Raw genomic sequence first — 18,129 nt, 5'->3', positions numbered from 1 at the left:
CTTCAAAGCATTCAGGTTATTCAGGAAACTGCTTTTGGTTTAGTCCAGTTATGCTGACCTTGCCTGTATTGTGTATTTTCTTTCCCGTCACCTAAAGTAGTTCTTATCTACTATCTAATTAGTGAATATCCCTCTCCCACCCTCCCTCTTTCCCCCCTCTCATAACCGTCAAAAAATATTTTCTGTTTAAACTATTTCTCGAGTTCTTATAATAGTGGTCTTATACAATATTTGCCCTTTTGCATCTAATTTCACTCAGCGTAATGCCTTCCACGTTCCTCCATGTTATGAAATGTTTCACAGATTCCTCACTGTTCTTTATCAATGCGTACTATTCCATTGTGTGAATATACCATAATTTATCCATTCATCCATTGATGGGCACCTTAGTTGTTTCCATCTTTTTGCTATTGTACACAGTGCTGCAATAAACATGGGTGTGCATATATCTGTTGGTGTAAAGGCTTTTATTTCTCTAGGATATATTCCAAGGAGTGGGATTGCTGGATCATGTGGTAGTTCTATTTCTAGCTTTTTAAGGAAGTGCCAAATCGATTTCCAAAGCAATTGTACCATTTTACATTCCCACCAGCAGTGTATCAGTGTTCCAGTCTTTCTACAGCTTCTCCAACATTTGTATTTTTTGGATTAATGTAGCCACATTTTTTATAGGTTGATACTTTCAAAAATTAGTTACCATTTTAATCCCAGAACATTTCTATCCCCTCCCCATATACAGTGTTTATCCTGAAGCTGAAAAAACTTTCTGCTATCTTATACCTCTTTCTCTACCCCCTGACTGATAAGTGGATTGGACCATATTTACTATGGAGTATAATCACTGTGTACCAAAATGTCAGTCAGATGGTTTTGCCTCTCTTCCTTTTGCCATTTGACAGAAGGAGTAAATCATCAACGGGCAAGTCTATCCATCAGGCTTTCTGTTGTGCGTTTAGACATTTGTGGGTATTTGCATGTGCATGTGTGTACGTGTGCATGTATCTCAGTTATCTAGTGCAGCTACAACAGAAATACCACAGTGGGTGGTTTAACAAACAAATTGATTTTCTCACAGGTTAGGAGAGGCTAGAAGTCCAAATTTAGGACACTGAATCTAGGGGAAGGCTGTCTTTCTCTGTCAGCTCTCGGGGAGAGTCCTTGTCCATTTTCAACTTCAGTTCCTCAGTTCTTTGGTGATCTTCATGTGGCCTGGCATCTATCTTCCCCCATCTCTGTTTGCTTAATGTGCTCTTTTAGATCTCAAAAGAGACTGATTTAAGACACAACCTACAATAACACTGCCTCATTAAGATAACAAAGAAAACCCATTCCAAAATGGGATTATAACCACAGGTTTAGGGTTTGGATTTACAACACATTGGGTAGGTGGGTGGGGGAGGGCACAATTCAATCCACAACAGTAAGTATGTATGTGTGCGTGTGTTGTGTGTATAAAACCACTGTATAGACATATATGAAGTCAGGGCAGTAAGATGTGTTCTCGAGTAATTGGGCCATCTAAAGCAGAAGAGATTAGGGACGTTTCATGTGCACACACTACTTTCTGCAATAGTGTGGCATTAATCATGTGATATCCTGTTGCGTTAAGGTAAAAGCCTTAAGTTCTTACTTTAAATCATTAAATGTTTGGCTCCACTACCCTAATTTCCTGAAGCCACATCTTTTTTTACTTACCAAACACACAGTCCTTAAGTCCGTCAGTCCCTGGCAGGCTCCTTAGCTTCACTTCTTTGCTATTTCTAACACACAGAGTGCTCACTCCTTTCAGTAGGGCCTTGGAAGCCGCAGGGCAGCTGGGACCCAGTCTCCCAAAATTTTACTACTCTCCACAGGCATATTTACAAAGTGTTACCTGAAAAGACCAAGGAGCCACCAGACATTCCATTTGTGTGCAATTCATTTGGAAAGCATTTACATTCATTCCATTAGTAAGAATTATTTACTCCTCTGGCTCTGGTTTGAAAAGATGTAGTAGGTTTGAGTCGAACAATGCCCTCTCTGGCCTTTTTCTCCCCTTCTTCATAAGCATTAGTCAGTCCATAGGTGTAAACCCTTATACCAAAAGATCTCAGTGCATAAAGTGGATGAAACATGAAGCACAAAAGCCTAGTTTTGGGGTTTTTTTTTTTTGCACCTCTGGGATTAAGGAGCCCTGGTGGCTCAGTGGTTAAGTGCTCAGCTGCTAACCAAAAGGTCAGCTGTTCAAACTCACCAGCTGCTCTGCTGGAGAAAGATGTGGTAGTCTGCTTCCATAAAGATTACAGCCTTGGAAACCCCGTGGAACAGTTCTACCCTGTCCTGTAGGGTGAACTCAAGAGCAACAGGGATCAAGTAAAAGCCAGGACCGACCCAGCCCAGCTCCTGAGGATTATTAATAGTGGTAATGAGGAAAACATTTTGAACTTGGGCTCAGATTCCACTCAGCAGGCTAAATATTGCAGGCACACGTGAAATGAATGTAAATTTTAACAAGCCATGTTTGAGATTTAGGCTTCTCAGTACAGGCAGTCCTCTCATTACAAATGAGTTCCATTCCTAAATCTAAGTCAAATTTGTACATAAGTTGAAACAGGTACGGTTCGTGTCTAACGTCAGTCAAAAGTCTGTCTTAGTATATAGTATACCTTTTCTATGCAGAAGAAACGTTAAAAGAAAACACCTCCAGATACACCAAAACTCTAACATAATCAGGAATGATAATATTTTGATGTGCCTTGCAAACTAGCACCTGTTATTACGAACCATTATGTCATCATCGTTGTTGGGTGCCATTGAGTCAATTCCGACTCATAAGCAGCCTATGTACAACAGAACAAAATGCTGCCCAGTCCTGTGCCATCCTCACAGTTGTCGTTATGCTTGAGCCCACTGTTGCAACCACTGTGTCAGTCCATCTAGTTGAGGGTCTTCCTCTTTTTTGCTGACCATCTTCTTTACCTAGCATGATGTCCTTCTCCAGGGACTGATCCCTCCCAATAACATGTTCAATGTATATGAGACGTAGTCTCACCATCCTCACGTCTAAGGAGCATTCTGGTTGTACATCTTCCAAGACAGATTTGTTCGTTCTTTTGGCAGTCCATGGTATATTCAATATTCTTTGCCAACACCACAATTTAAAGGCATCAGTTCTTCTTCGGTCTTCCTTATTCATTGTCCAGCTTTCACATGCATATGAGGCAACTGAAAACACCATGGCTTGGGTCAGGCGCACCTTAGTCTTCCAGGGGACATCTTTGTTTTTCAACATTTTAAAGAGGTCTCTTGCAGCAGGTTTGCCCTATGCAAACGCATCTTTTGATTTCTTGACTGCTGCTTCCATGGGTGTGGATTGTGGATCCAAGTAAAATGAAATCCTTGACAATGTCAATCTTTTCCCTGTTTGTCATGATGTTGCTTATTGGTCCAGTTGTGAGGATTTTTGTTTTCTTTACATTGAGGTGTAATCCATGCTGAAGGCTGTGGTCTTTGATCTTCATCAGTAACTGCTTCAAGTCCTCTTCACTTTCGGCAAACAAGGTTCTGTCATCTGCATAATGCAGGTTGTTAATGAGTCTTCCTCCAATCCTGATGCCCTGTTCTTCTTCATAGAGTCCAGCTCCTTGGATTATATTTTCAGCATGCAGATTAAATAGGTATGGTGAAAGGATACAACCGTGAAGCACACCTTTCCAGACTTTAAAGCACGCAGTATCCCCTTGTTCTGTCTGAACGACGGCCTCTTGCTGTATGTACAGGTTTCTCAGGACCACAGGTGTTCTGGAATTCCAGCATGGCAGTAACATGCAACCCCCCACAGCAGGACAAACTGACAGTAAGTCCCCAGGTTAAGAACATCCAATTTACAGACGACTCATACTTAAGAACTGACTGCCATAAAGCCTACTGTACTAAAAATCTGAGTTAAATACAATGGTTCGGAATAACGAACACAGGCACTACTTTGTGTCGCTCGTGAAAACCCTGCTCAGGCTTTAGCAGTCTGTGGGATCACGTCGAGTGTGTAACCTTGTATTTGGCTTACGGTTTCCTCGTATCCACCCTTGGAACCATGCCTCCAAAGCCCAAGTCCGATGCAAGTGCTGGCGATGCGTCCAAGACAAGGCTGACGATCACAATCGAAAACAGAGTGGAAATGATAAAGCGATTGGCAAGAGGTGAAACGCCGTCAGTCAGTGGTCATCAGCTGCAGTTAGACATCAGTGAAACAGATGTCCGTTACTCCACTCCCATGCTAGAGAACCAACCAGGGAAGACCTTATGGAACTAGGGCAGCAGATGACGGCATCTGAGGAAGAAGACTTTGACCTAAAAGTTTCAGAACCAAAAAAGTTTTTGACGAGTTAGCTGAAGCCTTTTGTCTTGTTGAAGCAGGGATGGCAAAGTTAGAGGAGCAAGATCCTAACACGGAGAGGTTCACCAACGTTTCCGTAGTTACCGAGGGCCTCAGCTGCTACAAGGCCATTTATCATGAGAGAAAGAGACACTCTGTACAAACTTCCCTTGATGCCTACTTCGAGAAATTGACTCCTGTAGTAAACGCCCCCCTCCAGCAGCAGAACCAAACCCTGACTCTCCAGCACCAGGCCCATCCTCTTCAACAGCAGCGTCTCTCCATCACCTTCTCCTGCACCGTCCAGTTATCGTGAGAACGTTACCTCCTGAATGCCCCTTCCGGTATGCAAGACCTCAATGGAACAAGAGTAAGTGTTAACATCATGATCTTTTTTCTTTTCTTTGTTTTACGAACAGTTTCTTTAATTTTTTTACGGTACTGTATACCCACACGTGTACACACACAGATTCTCTCTTCAGTACAGTACCGTATATACTTTTATTATTACTGCATTATTATTATATACTGGATTATTATGTTTTAGTGTATTTGCAAGTGCTTGTTTTATATGCATACCCTTCAGTTCCGACTCAGTGACGCTATAGAACAGAGCAGAACTGCCCCATAAGATTTCCAAGGGGCAGCTGGTGGATTCGAACTGCTGACCTTTTGTAAGAATTGTATGCATCTGTTTCGACTTACCTACAAAGTTGACTTAAAGACATTTAGGAATGGGACTGATTTGTAACTCAGGGACTGCCTGTAAGCTTATACCAAGTGCAATGTGCAGAATATGCCACTAGAGGGCAACCACTTCCTTTAGGAAAAAAAATGCTGCTGCGAATACATTGATCTAACCACAATAAGATACCATATCATGAATGTCCCCAATCAAAAGCAATACCAAATGTTGGAGAGGATGTAGGAAAACTGCAACCCTCATTTTTCTTCTGGGAATATAATTTGGTACAGTTCAATAGTTTCTTGAAGAGTTACAAATCATCATCCAACCCAGCAATTTCACTTGTATGAACCTATTCAAGTGAAATGAAAACACAAGTTCACATAAAGATATGTTCATGGCAGCAGTATGCATAATGGGCCAGAAGTGGCAACAATCCAAATGTCCAGCTTGTGAATGGATAACAACATGTGGAATATGCATAAGATGGAATACTCTTCATCAATAAAAACGCTCCAGTCTGCCCAAAGGGAACGTCAAAAACATTATGCTAAGTGAAAGGAGCCAGATGCAAAGGACTACATACAGTATGATCCCATTCATATGAAATATCCAGAAAAGACAAAAGTACAGAAGCAAAAAGCAAATTAGTAGAAGGGGAAGAGTAGAAACTGACTATAAAAGGGCTTGTAGAAACTTTTTGAGATGATGGACATGTCCTAAATCTGAATTATGTTGATGCTGACACAACTTTATACATTTACTAAATCAATGAATTGTACACTTACAGGTGAATATAGTATGTAAACTATACCTCAATAAAGCTGACTCAAAAAAAGCACTCTCCTCCACTCCCCTACGTACTACACTGATTTATTACTAATTACCCTACACGAATAGGGTAGGTATGGGGAAATGAAGTGAAGCAGCGGAGGAAAGAAAACTGGGGGCCTGTGAGTCAGAATGTAACACAAATAACCACTGTGTCATTCGGTCCTAAGCTTTGGTTCTCAGAGAGGAAAAAAGATCATTGTTTGCAAACGGATAGGGGAAAACTGGGAAATTTATAGTCAGATAAGAATTTTATTACTTTTGGGCAAAGACCATTATAACAAACTTTTTTTTTTAAGTTATCAAGTTTCAGGCAGAATGCAATTATTTTCTGGATCTACATCAGTTCTTTGGAGTAATGTCTATGAAAGGATCCACATGACTGGTGTATATAACTCTGAACTCTGATATTGGAGACATTCCAGGCCAAGAGAGGCATGTGAGGTAACAGGTGTGACTATGCCAAGGAATATATACCTTACACTTCCTGAAAGTTTAAAGAAACTTCAGGTATGATAAATATATGTAACCAAAGAACTCATTCTGTTAAGGACTACTACCTTAGGTCGTCAACAAATACATTTCACAGAGGGCTGTAATGACACATAAATGGAAGGCAAGTGCATATCAATTAAGACAAAATGTTCCAGTTTTCTTTGGCTCTAGAACAACAGTGACCATGTGCTGCTTCCGGGCATTATGAAAAACTACACACTCTGAGGCCTCTCCCATTATTAGCTGCTCGGTACATTGTAAACAAAATGATTTCAAATGTTTTACTGGGTTCTCAGGGAAGAAGGAAAACCTCCAGGGCCAATATATAAGCTGGTTCCTAAGAGGAGTGACAGAAACAGGAAAGGCGAGGTTGCCCTGAGGACAAACACCACAAGGTGCAGGAGCTGAACCTGAAAGCACAGCATCAGGCCAGGAGCCAAGGAGACAAACTGTCCCAGGTTGGTTTTGTTCCCTGGTCTAGAGAAGCAAATGTAAATCCTCCCTAACGAGTATTCCCAGATTAGGACCCCAGATTCCCATTGGCTCAACTAAGTATGAGTTTAAAAAGTACAAACACCAGACACACAAGGAAGAATGGCACCATACCGAGAAGTTCAGTAGAAACAATAAACAGAGTTAGATCCCCAAGGACTTCAGCCAGTGGAATTATCAGATACAGGATACAGTTAACTATGTATGAATAGTTCAAAGAAGTTAAAGACAGAAAAAAAAAAAAAAAGACAAACAAAACAAAAAGAATTAAGCTGTGTAAGTCCATCAAAAATGACCAAGCATATTTAAGAGAGAATGAATAGGATTTTTGAAAACAAAAACTATAACAATTGAAATTAAAAATTCAATGGCTTAGCTTTCAACAGGTTACACAGAGCTGAAATGAGAATTAGTAAATAGGATGATAGTTCAAAGTCCCAAAGAGAATAGAGAATATCCAAAAAGTTCACGGCTGAAATTTTTTAACTGTGCTTTAAGCAAAAGTTTACAAATCCAGTCTCTCATACAAAAACTTACATACACCTTGCTATGTACTCCTAGTTGCTCTCCCACTGAGACTGCACACTCCTCCTCTCCACCCTGTATCCCCCGTGTCCATTCAGCCAGCTCTCGACCCCCTCTGCCTTCTCATCTCACCTCCAGACAGGAGGTGTCTACTTGAGCCAAGAAACTCACTCCTCACCAGTATCATTTTCTGTCTTACAGTCCAGTCCAATCCCTGTCTGAAGAATTGGCTTTGGGAATGGTTCCAGTCTTGGGCTAACAGAAGGCCCAGGGACCATGACCTCTGGGGTCCCTCCAGTCTCAGTCAGACCACTAAGTCTGGTCTTTTTATGAGAATTTGAGGTCTGCATCCCACGGTTCTCCTGGTCCATCAGGGATTCTGTGTTCTCTTTGTCAAGGCAGTCATCGGTTGTAACTGGGCACCACCTAGTTCTTCTGGTCTCAGGCTGACATAGAGTCTGACTTATGTGGCCCTTTCTGTCTCTTGGGCTCATATTTACCTTGTGTCTTTGGTGTTCTTAATCTTCCTTTGCTCCAGGTGGGTTGAGACCAATTGATCCATCTTAGATGGCTGCTTGCTAGCGTTTAAGACCCCAGACGCCACTCACCAAAGTGGGATGCAGAATGTTTTCTTAATACATTTTGTTATGCCAGTGTCCCCTGAAACCATGGTCCCCAGACCCCCGCCCCTGCTACTCTGGCCTTTAAAGTGTTCAGTTGTATTCCGGAAACTCCTCTGCTTTTGGTTTGGTCCAGCTGTACTGACCTCACCTGTATCGTGTGTTGTCTTTCCCTTCCCCTAAAATTGTTCTTGTCTATCTAATCAGTGAATACTCCACTCCCTCCTTCCCCACCCTGTAACCATCAAAGAATATTTTCTTCTGTGTTTGAACTATTTCTTGAGTTCTTATAATAGTGGTCTCATACAATATTTCTCCTTTTGCAACTAATTTCACTCAGCATGCCTTCCGGATTCCTCCACGTTATGAAATGTTCCACGGGTTCATCGTTGTTCTTTATCATTGCGTAGTATTCCATTGGTGTGAATATACCATAATTTATCCGTTCATCCATTGACGGGCACCTTGGTTGCATCCATCTTTTTGCTATTATGAACAATGCTGCAATGAACACGGGTACGCACATATCTGTTTGTGTGAAGGCTCTTATTTCTCTAGGACATGTTCCAAGAAGTGGGATTGCTAAATCGTATGGTAGTTTTATTTCTAGCTTTTTAAGGAAGCACCAAATCGATTTCCAAAGTGCTACCATTTTATATTCCATGGCTGAAATTTTCAGAGGATGTATATCCACAAATACATGCAGCACAATGTATACTAGGCAAGATAAATAAGAAAGCCACATATAGACACATTAGTGAAACTGCACATCAGAATAGATGAAAAGAGTATCTTAAAAGCAGCAGAGAGGTGAAAAAAAGAGATCCTGTAGAAAGAAAAAGACAATTAGACAGCAGCTGACTTAAAACTACAAAGGAAAGCAGATGACAGTGGAATAATAACTTCAAAATACTGAGAGAAAACTATTAACTAGAATTGTACCTAGTAAATTAAAAAAATGACAGTTTTTAGGACATTTTCAGGATGCAAAACTGAAAGAGATCACACCTTGAGCAGAACTTCTCTAAGTAACTTCTTTCAGGAATACATCCTTTAGAAAGAAAATGGCCTTAGAAGGAATGTCTGAGATACAAGAAAGAAAAATGACCAAAGTAAGCATCTGGTAACCCCCCCAAAATTGTATACGACGATGATGATCATGATAATGTTTAAGTGTAGGTTGGAAAACAACTAAATTACTAGACAATACTAGTTGGAAGAAAGGCGATTGAAGTTAGTGTTCTAAGGTTCTTTTGGTGTGTAGGAAGGCATTTAGCACTCTGATTACCTTGAGATTGTTAAATTAAATATGCATTTAAATGTTCATGGTTAACAGTAAAAGAATAGAGAAGGGCAGACGGGTAACGAAAATAAACAGAAACTTATTAAAAGAAGAGGGTTCTGGGCTAATAAACATGGAAATATGTTCCACTTATTAATAATCAGGAAAACGCAAACTGAAGCCACAATAAAATACCATTTTACACCTATCAGATTGGCAAAAATTAAGTCTTACAAAACCAAATGAATGAGAAAGCATAAACTAGCACAAACCATTTTAGAAAACAAACTCGGCATTACCTTCTAGAACTGTTACAAAGCTGACGAGGCACATACTACAAACCACTAGCTCTGCTTCCGGGTACACACTCTAAAGAAGTTCTTGAACATGTGCACCAATAAACTATACAAATGTTCATTTCAGCATTGTTTGTAAAAACAAAAAAATGGTAAACCACTCCCAACAACATGAACCGTAAAAATGAACCTGTTGGATGAAATGATAAATTACGTAACTACTTTACATATTACATATGATAATATTTTTATAAAGCTCACAAGTAAACTATAGGGCTTAGGGATATAGGTAGTAAACACAAAAGAAGCAAAGGAACGATCCATTCAGGGCGGTGGTTACCTCTGGGGACGGGGATAAGCCTGGGTATTGGAAGTGAGAAGGAACACAAAAGTAGGGTCAATACTTCCCAGAAACATTCTAGTTCTTAATTAGGCGGTAGCTACATAGTTGCTTGTTTTATTATTATGCTTCATAACTTCCATGTTTACATATATTTTATGTATGCATATAACATTAAACATAGAACTATACGGCAAGAAATATTTTTGTACTACTTTCTTGATAGGAAGAAATTATGAACAAGGAAATCATCTTTCCTTAAATGTATGTATATACTACCTTGTGAAATCAGAGGTATGGTTTTTTAGTCACAAAGAATACTGGTTCAACCACTGATTAGTGTGGAATTTTGGATAATAAATGCCTTTGAGCCTTTTTTAATGGTAAAATGTAAAATTAGCATAAAGATTAAAATTATTATTACAAAGTGATTGGTACAGACTATACATTTCAAAAATGACTTGTTAACACCTCTGCCCAAACTTAAAAGAAAGCCTTTATAAGCCACTATTACCCAAAGCCGGAAACACTGGTGGCGTAGTGATTAAGTGCTGCGGCTGCTAACCAAAACCTGGCAGTTCAAATCCACCACGTGCTCCTTGGAAACTCTATAGGGCAGTTCTCTTCTCTCCTGTAGAGTCAGTATGAGTCAGAATCAACTCAACGACAATAGGTTTTTTTTTTTTCTTTTTGGTATTACCCAAAGCTAAGAAACAATTTAGTCTCAACTGTTAAGATGTGTAAGAGTGACTTGTTAAAAAAAACTTTTTTTTTTCTTTAAACATCCAAATAAGCATGTAAACTTGTCTTTCAAAGAGGCTATGTACTTATTTCACCGATGTTACTATCCCTTAGAGTGATTTTAGAAATCCTCCATTGGAACCGTTCACTTTCGAAAATTTTTTACCAGGGAAGGAAAATCTTAATTCTTTGAGGGTAAAAAAAAAAAAAAAAGTTTTTTTTTTTGAGGGTAGATTTCACCTGTGGAAACAGCCATAAAATATTTTGAATCATGTCTAATAAACAGAGAACACAGGTCCATAACCAAGTGGAGATTCTGGTCAAAATTAAGGTGTGACTATGATAAGACTAATTATCTTGGGTGACTTACAAATGGACTCTTCAGGCTATTTTCAAAGATGAGTTTCAGAGAAGTTTTTAAGCAATACCACCATTGCCCCAAAAAAGCTTTGCCAGGTTACTGCTTGGAAGGACAACATCCATCTCGATGCATGAAAAGTCTCATTTCTACAGAGTGCAGCAAGCTTGCAGTTATTGAAGAGAACCCCTTAATCAGTCACGAAGTTCGTAAAACTACTTACGCCAGCCACCTTTAACCTTTTAATTCCTGAAAGGCCAACAAAAATCTTTCATTTTCAGTTAAACAAAAAGAGATCCTTTATATGCGAAGAAAAATATTATAGCCAACTTACTAACTCAAGTTTGCAGTGATGTGAATCCAGCTCTTTGATTTCAGTAGTTACGTAGTATATATAATTTATTATTTTGATTTGCTAGAAAGTTATCGCACAAATTTATAAGTGGCTTCAAGAAAATATCACAGAGAAGCTTTATTGCCAAAGTAATTTCACACGACTGAGCTGTGGCTGACCCAAGCCATGGTATTTTCAGTCGCCTCATATGCATACAAAAGCTGGACGATGAATAAGAAGACTGAAGAAGAACTGACGCCTTTGAATTATGGTGTTGGCGAAAAATACTGAATATACCACGGACTGCCAGAAGAACAAACAAATCTGTCTTGGAAGAAGTACAACCAGAATGCTCCTTAGAAGGGAGGATGGCGAGACTTCGTCTTATGTACTTTGGACATGTTACCAGGTGGGACTAGTCCCTAGAGAAGAACGTCATGCTTGGTAAGTGGGTCAGCGAAAAAGAGGAAAACCCTCAATGAGACAGACTGACACAGTGGCTGCAACAACGGGCTGAAGCATAAGAAGGATTGTGAGGATGGCGCAGGACTGGGCAGTGTTTCGTTCTGTTGTGCACAGTTAGAACTGATTCAACAGCACCTAACAACAGCAACAATTTCACAAGAAGGGGGAAAAGATTGCTGATGACATCCGAATAATAATTTCTTTAAATGGCTGGTATGAGAAATCACAGAAGATATTTTCTACTGATAAAACATGAATTAGATTCTAAATGCATTCTCTCTTTATCATAAAAGAGATGGGGAGAACAACGAAAAGTTTACCATTTGCAAGAGTGGCTTATGCAATTCAGCTATCCCTTATCTAGGGACTTAACAGCATTATACATTCAAGTTCATTTGGGAATTAAGAGAATGACTAATACTCCTTAGAGGGAGTATAAAGCTTATTCAACCAGTTTTAAAATAATCAATTAATTACGTAAGAATATAGTGAAATTAGTCAAAGACAACATCAAGTAATTGTTTTCAAAGTGGCAAGCAGTAACTTTAATGACTACAGGGGAATCACACAAAACCACCTAGAAATATTTCTTGAAGAAATAATATACACACTTACATATTTTCACTTTTTTTTTCCATTTATAATTTCAATATTTTAGCTCTATTTTATATGACTTTTTGGTAGGCGCTGTTAACATCTGAGGTTAAAGTGATGGGCCTCACAATAAAGTAGCCATCTTCTTTGAACATTTCCTCTTTTCATTCCTATGCATATAATCATCTTTCAATTGTATGATTCCTTCAGTCTGCTTCTCATTTCATATCTCAATGTATTTTTGTCCAATAAAGAGACTGTGCCTATTGATGGTATTTATCGTTTATGTTGGCAGGGCCTTCAAAGCTATGCTTCTGTCTGCCCATATGTACTGTAACAGACAGCTACATGTTCCCATTACTTCAGGTCTTATAAGTATTTCATCTTTTATGGGTGTGGCTAGGGTACCAACTTAGTATGCCAGATGACCACTGTATAGTAAAAGCCAGAAATGAAAATGTAATACCCTTATGCCCCCAAATTCTATACATATGACAAAGGCAAAAATACGTTAAAGAGAACATTTAAATAATCTTAGGAAACAATAATAAGATCAAGATCCCCCCTTATGAGGATAAATATACTAGTAACCACAGCTAGGCTAGCATTATAGTGTAAGAACGCCATTCGAAATGAGAAACAGTTTAGGCGAAGTCTTGAGATTTATTCTCCACATCAAGCCATTTGAAGACAGTCCAGTAAGTTCTGAAGAGTCAGCAGCTTTTGGATTGAAGTATGGTTACAGTTATACAAGGGAGCATCGGTTCAGATCTAGCAATGACTTATGATCTTGCCCATAGGCTGATAGCAAAAAATAGCACAATCTGAGAACATGTGAGTCTACTTTATGCAAGGACCTTTATCTGCCAGGCTGGGCTCTCATAATTTTTGTTGTTGTTTTGATATACCCAGTAGGCACGGGCTTTTGCAATGCGGCTTTCACCTAGCTGTACTGATAAGCCCAGGCTCCCATTTAATGAGGACTGTCAGAGCTATTAGGCAATGAACTTCAGGGCTGGCTGGAGCGAGAAAGTGTTCTTTGCTGCCCCAGCTTCTTTGTGAACCAGATGACTAGACCAGCAGTGAACTACAATAAATTCTAAGGTATGACCAAAGGAAAATTCAGACAGGCCTGAAGTGCCAAACTACATTGCAAATAAAAAATAGAATATATAGCAATATTCTTAATAAATATATATAAAAAGATATACATATAACCAATAGGCCATTTTACAGTGCTGGTTAAAACCATGAAGAGGTGGGTAAGTCAGTAGGCTTATGTCAATATCCTGGCTCCAAATGAATGTGCAGAAATATTTTCAATTAAAGTTCAATAAATATACCTGCAGGTGATTAAACATAATAGAAAAAACAGTTGTTTCAGTCTTTCTCTTTTTATCAACAGTTCCTTTTACTGATTAATAATAGACTTGAAATGATCAATCTTGGGTTCAAAATCAAATGATTAAATCAAAGAGGAGCACTGAAAATACTGTCAGATTCCCTTCGCTAGGGAGTCATGTAATCACAATTGAACCCTACAACAGCATCAAATCTAAAGCCTTCTGTAATATTCACTCTAGTTCAATTTCTGCTTATTACGAAATATGTTCCTTTTACATGAGATGAGAAAGAAGCAAAATTGCTGACTCGTTCAGATAGAACTAGTTCAACTAGGTCTTTTGGCGTCTTAACAATTCAAACTTAAAATATGGGCTCTGTATAGCACTCCTATAAGCTTCTGGAAATGCAGCCAAGTGGCACTCTGAAAGGTGAAACATTTTTTCCTACTTCTGTAAATATCCAAGGAATTGAAAAACCAAACACCTAGTAAAAGCAAGGCATAGATTCATCAGCACCAAGTAGAAATGATCTTCAAAAGGAGCAGCTCTCTTATGTGTCCTGATACCCTTTTGTTGATGAATCAGTTCTACTCTTCCCCCTAAGAAAAATCCACTGCCTGAGGTTAACACCTTTAGACAAAAGGAAAGGAAAAACTCACCAAATGACTCAGCCATGCATTTGATTTACATAAAAATAATAATAATAAAAAGCTTTCCAGGTTTTGGCACTACTTTAAACATTTTTTGGAGCAAGTATGGTTTCAAGTTAGACTGTCTTCCTTCCCTAGTCCATTATCTGTTAAAGCAAGAAGTATCAAATTTAACTTTATCACTAATAATTCTTCAACTTCCACTCCAAAAGCTGTGCTTAGTCACAATACAACAGGTAACATTTAAATAAGACTCTAGTTGTAATTAAAACTGTTCAAAGACAGATCAAAATCCTGGTTGTCCTTCTTGCCTAACAGGTACGACTAATTTGTTGGTGGCAGGAACTCAAATCACATACAGTCAACCACGTTACTGGATCCGTGACCTACATCTCGAATCTGGCTGGTTAAACAGGGACACACAGCTACACCTGCTCCCGCTCTGCAATGGGACACAGATCCAACAAGCTCCCACCTGAAAAGATACAGGAAAAAGAGCATTTTAAAACAAAAATATGATTTGCTGTACTCAAAATCCCAACCAAAAACTTCCTATTGTGGGACTAGTTCTGATAGCTAGCAAGCTTCCCAAGAGAGGAAAGACCCCAAACAACTACACCTAGCAGCACTTTAACACTCGGGAGTGATCTGTGACTGCGAGAGCCCATTAAAGCATAGAGAAAACATGGAAGTTACCTGTTCAGCACTGGATCAAATGCTTCCACTGTGTTTAGGTATGCATTGCCATTATGACCACCAACCGCAAAGATTCTTCCCATCACTGTTGCGATCCCCACTCCACCCCTGGGAGTGGTAAGTGCTGCTACATAATCCCACTTGTTGCTCCGAGGGTCATACCGTTCAACTGAACTCAGAGGAGAATTATCATCAAAACCACCTATGTAGAGAAATATTTTTAATACAGCATTACAGTTCATAGAAATTAACTACTAAACATCAATAGCTTCTACAAACTCGATCATTTAAAAATATTTTAGAAAATTGAGAAAACCTGAAAAAAAATTCATCCCAATGCCTGTCTACCACCACCAACTACTGTTAGACATTGTCTATAACATAATTTAAGTGGTACTTTACCTCAATACTAACATTAAAAAGGTCCCTACCAAAAAAAAAAAAAAGTTGATTTGCACTTGACTGCTAACCTAAAGGTTGATGGTTTGAACTCACCCAGCATATGGCTGAAGAAAAGGCCTGGTGATTTGCTTCCATTAAGATTACAGCCAAGAAAACCCTATGGAGTATTTCTGCTCTACAACACACGGGGTTGCCATGAATCAGAATCAACTCAACAGCAGCTAAGATTAAAAATTTTAAAGTGGGAAAAACTGGAGCCCGTTTTTCCAAGCAGATTATTTAGGACAGAAAAAAACCACAACGTTCCTATGTCCTTGGCTTCCTAGGGGCAAGCCAGACAGCACTGGGATTCCTTCACTGCACGTGTTCGTGTGTGTAGATGTATTTTCAAATACTAAGAGGACTTGAGAAGGTAATAAACTGCGTTAAATCATATGAATCATCTAAGATATGATAAAATTTTCCAATTGTTTCCCTTAATACTATAATTGCCATCATAATTGCAGAAATGGCAGACTATTACTGAATTCTAGCAATGTACTTAATATATCCCTGAAGGTTAAATATAGAGACTATTATTTCAATATTGCTTTTTTCCATTAAAAATAAATGTGTCTCTTTTTAGACTCCCTCTCAGCCTAAATGAGTAACAGCTCTAATTCAGTGACTCAGCTTACTTACTTCCCTGTGAACGGGAAGTGTTGGTATTATGATCAGTCTATTTCGGGGCAATTCTGCTCTGTCACATGGGGACACTATGAGTTGGAATCAACTCAAGAACACTTAACAAAACATTTATCAACAAGGTCACTAACAGAACATCAACAGAGGCAACTTCTCTAGTGGGTTTAATTTTGTTAAATCAACTTAACTGAGGTGTACTGTAAATACAATAAAATTCATCACATAAAATTTTGTGTTCTGACAAATGCATACAGTAGTGTCATAATTACTATAACCATAATACAAAGCACTTTGAATTCACATAATAAAGTTTTAAGTATTGCTTATGCCAACGTAAAGGATTACGTTTTTAACAGTCAAATTTCCACAGACTTCTTTTTCACTGGCTCCCTCGCATTTCACTAAACCCACTGCCGTCGAGTCGGTTCCAACTCATAGCGACCCTATAGGACAGAGTAGAACTGCCGCATAGAGTTTCCAAGGAGCGCCTGGTGGATCTGAACTGCCAACCTCTCAGTTAGCAGCCGTAGCACTTAACCACTACGCCACCAGGGTTTCCGATAGGTAGTATAAATTTATAGTAATAAGGAATTCAAAGCAGAGGAACAGAAAAAACAGGATGCAATTGGGTTGTTAAACATGGGCATATAGTTATCATTAAATTTTTCTTATTCAACTGTTTTAAAGCAGGGCATAAACAACCAAGAGGATTTTTTTTATGTTCAACCTGAGTCATTATTTTCATCATGTCTGTACTAATCCTAAGGGCCCAGAAAATTTAATAAGTAACAACAACGATGCTCCTGTTGACATGTAACACATATGAATGCCTATACCAGACAGGGAGCTGTGAGAGGCAATGGCATATACTGTAAGAACTTTGAATTCACAAAGACCTGATTTCAAATTCCAGCTTTGTCACTTGTTCAGGACAGTTACTACAAGTAAATTATTCAATCTCTCCGAGCCTCTACCTCACAGAGCTGTTGTGATAATTAAACGAAATCTGGAGGTAAATTATGTTACTTTTTCTTTAAAATATGTCAGCACTGGGAGATTCAACATTATTCTTACTACTTACAAATACTTCAAAAGCTAACGATATCCCACTCTCTTATCAAGAAGTATAAACTAACACCATTTTACATCAACGGTACTTAAGTGTGACTTATGCCAGTGACAAGTCATCTGAACCTACTTCCTCCTCTGTAAAAAAAAAAAAAAAAGAGTTTACTAATCAAAATATAGTTACTCATGTACTGGGTTACTACAATGTGCCAGATGCTGTTTGAGATGCTTAACATGTATTATCTCTAATCATTAAAACAATTCTGAAAAATAGGCATTGTTTTCACATTTTATAACCCTTTAAGGCCTTGGTACTAGAAGTGTGTTGAGTAGACCAGCAGTGGCATCAGTATCACTTGGGGGCTGCTGGACATATAGAATCTTGGACCCCTCCTTTGCAGTTTAACAAGGTCCCCAGGTAATTCATGTGCGTATTAAAGTCTGAGAAAGGGCTGCACTAAGGTTCCTTCCAACTCTGAAATTCAGTAAGTCAAAAAACTATATAAAGATACCAATAGCCTTGATGCATATGAAAATATCTACCGGCTTGCTTAAAGCATTCAACATAATTTCGCTTAAAATGAAGATGAGAAAAACAAGTCTAAGCCCTTGTAAGATTTATCCTAGCAAAGTATATTTATGTCCTTAAAAAAAAAAAAACAAACTATACCCTACTTTAAATACATTTGCTACTCCTGTAAAAATGCTGGTAGAAGGTGTAAATATTATAGATTTAGAAAAAAGCAGGAATGTGAGCCTTAAGAATGCAAAAGTCAATCTTAAAATGATTCTATTTAAGGGTAAATGCAATATAATTTTGTTATTGTGTTGCTTTATGACACTGTCATTATATCCTGTAATAAATTAAACCAGA

The 18,129-nt window shown here is 38.6% G+C and overlaps 1 protein-coding gene across 6 annotated transcripts in view; it reads right to left on the bottom strand.

The window, feature by feature from the left end:
• Nucleotides 1-156: 156 nt before the first annotated feature.
• KLHL8 (kelch like family member 8) overlaps nt 157-18,129 on the bottom strand; it is a 64,173-nt gene continuing 46,200 nt past the window's right edge. For all 6 annotated transcript variants that reach the window (XM_049885777.1, XM_049885775.1, XM_049885781.1 and 3 more), the window contains 2 exons: nt 15,102-15,303; nt 157-14,880 (listed from right to left, as the gene is read on the bottom strand). In XM_049885777.1, the coding sequence (XP_049741734.1) occupies nt 14,757-14,880; nt 15,102-15,303 (326 nt within the window). In that variant the 3' untranslated portion in view covers nt 157-14,756. The remainder of the gene's footprint in view (nt 14,881-15,101; nt 15,304-18,129) is intronic.

This window comes from Elephas maximus, chromosome 5 (genome assembly GCF_024166365.1).
Source record: "Elephas maximus indicus isolate mEleMax1 chromosome 5, mEleMax1 primary haplotype, whole genome shotgun sequence".
In the NCBI taxonomy this organism is placed as follows: domain Eukaryota; kingdom Metazoa; phylum Chordata; class Mammalia; order Proboscidea; family Elephantidae; genus Elephas; species Elephas maximus.
The sequence above is the reverse complement of the archived record's forward strand: the minus strand, read 5'-3'. Positions and strand labels throughout refer to the sequence as shown.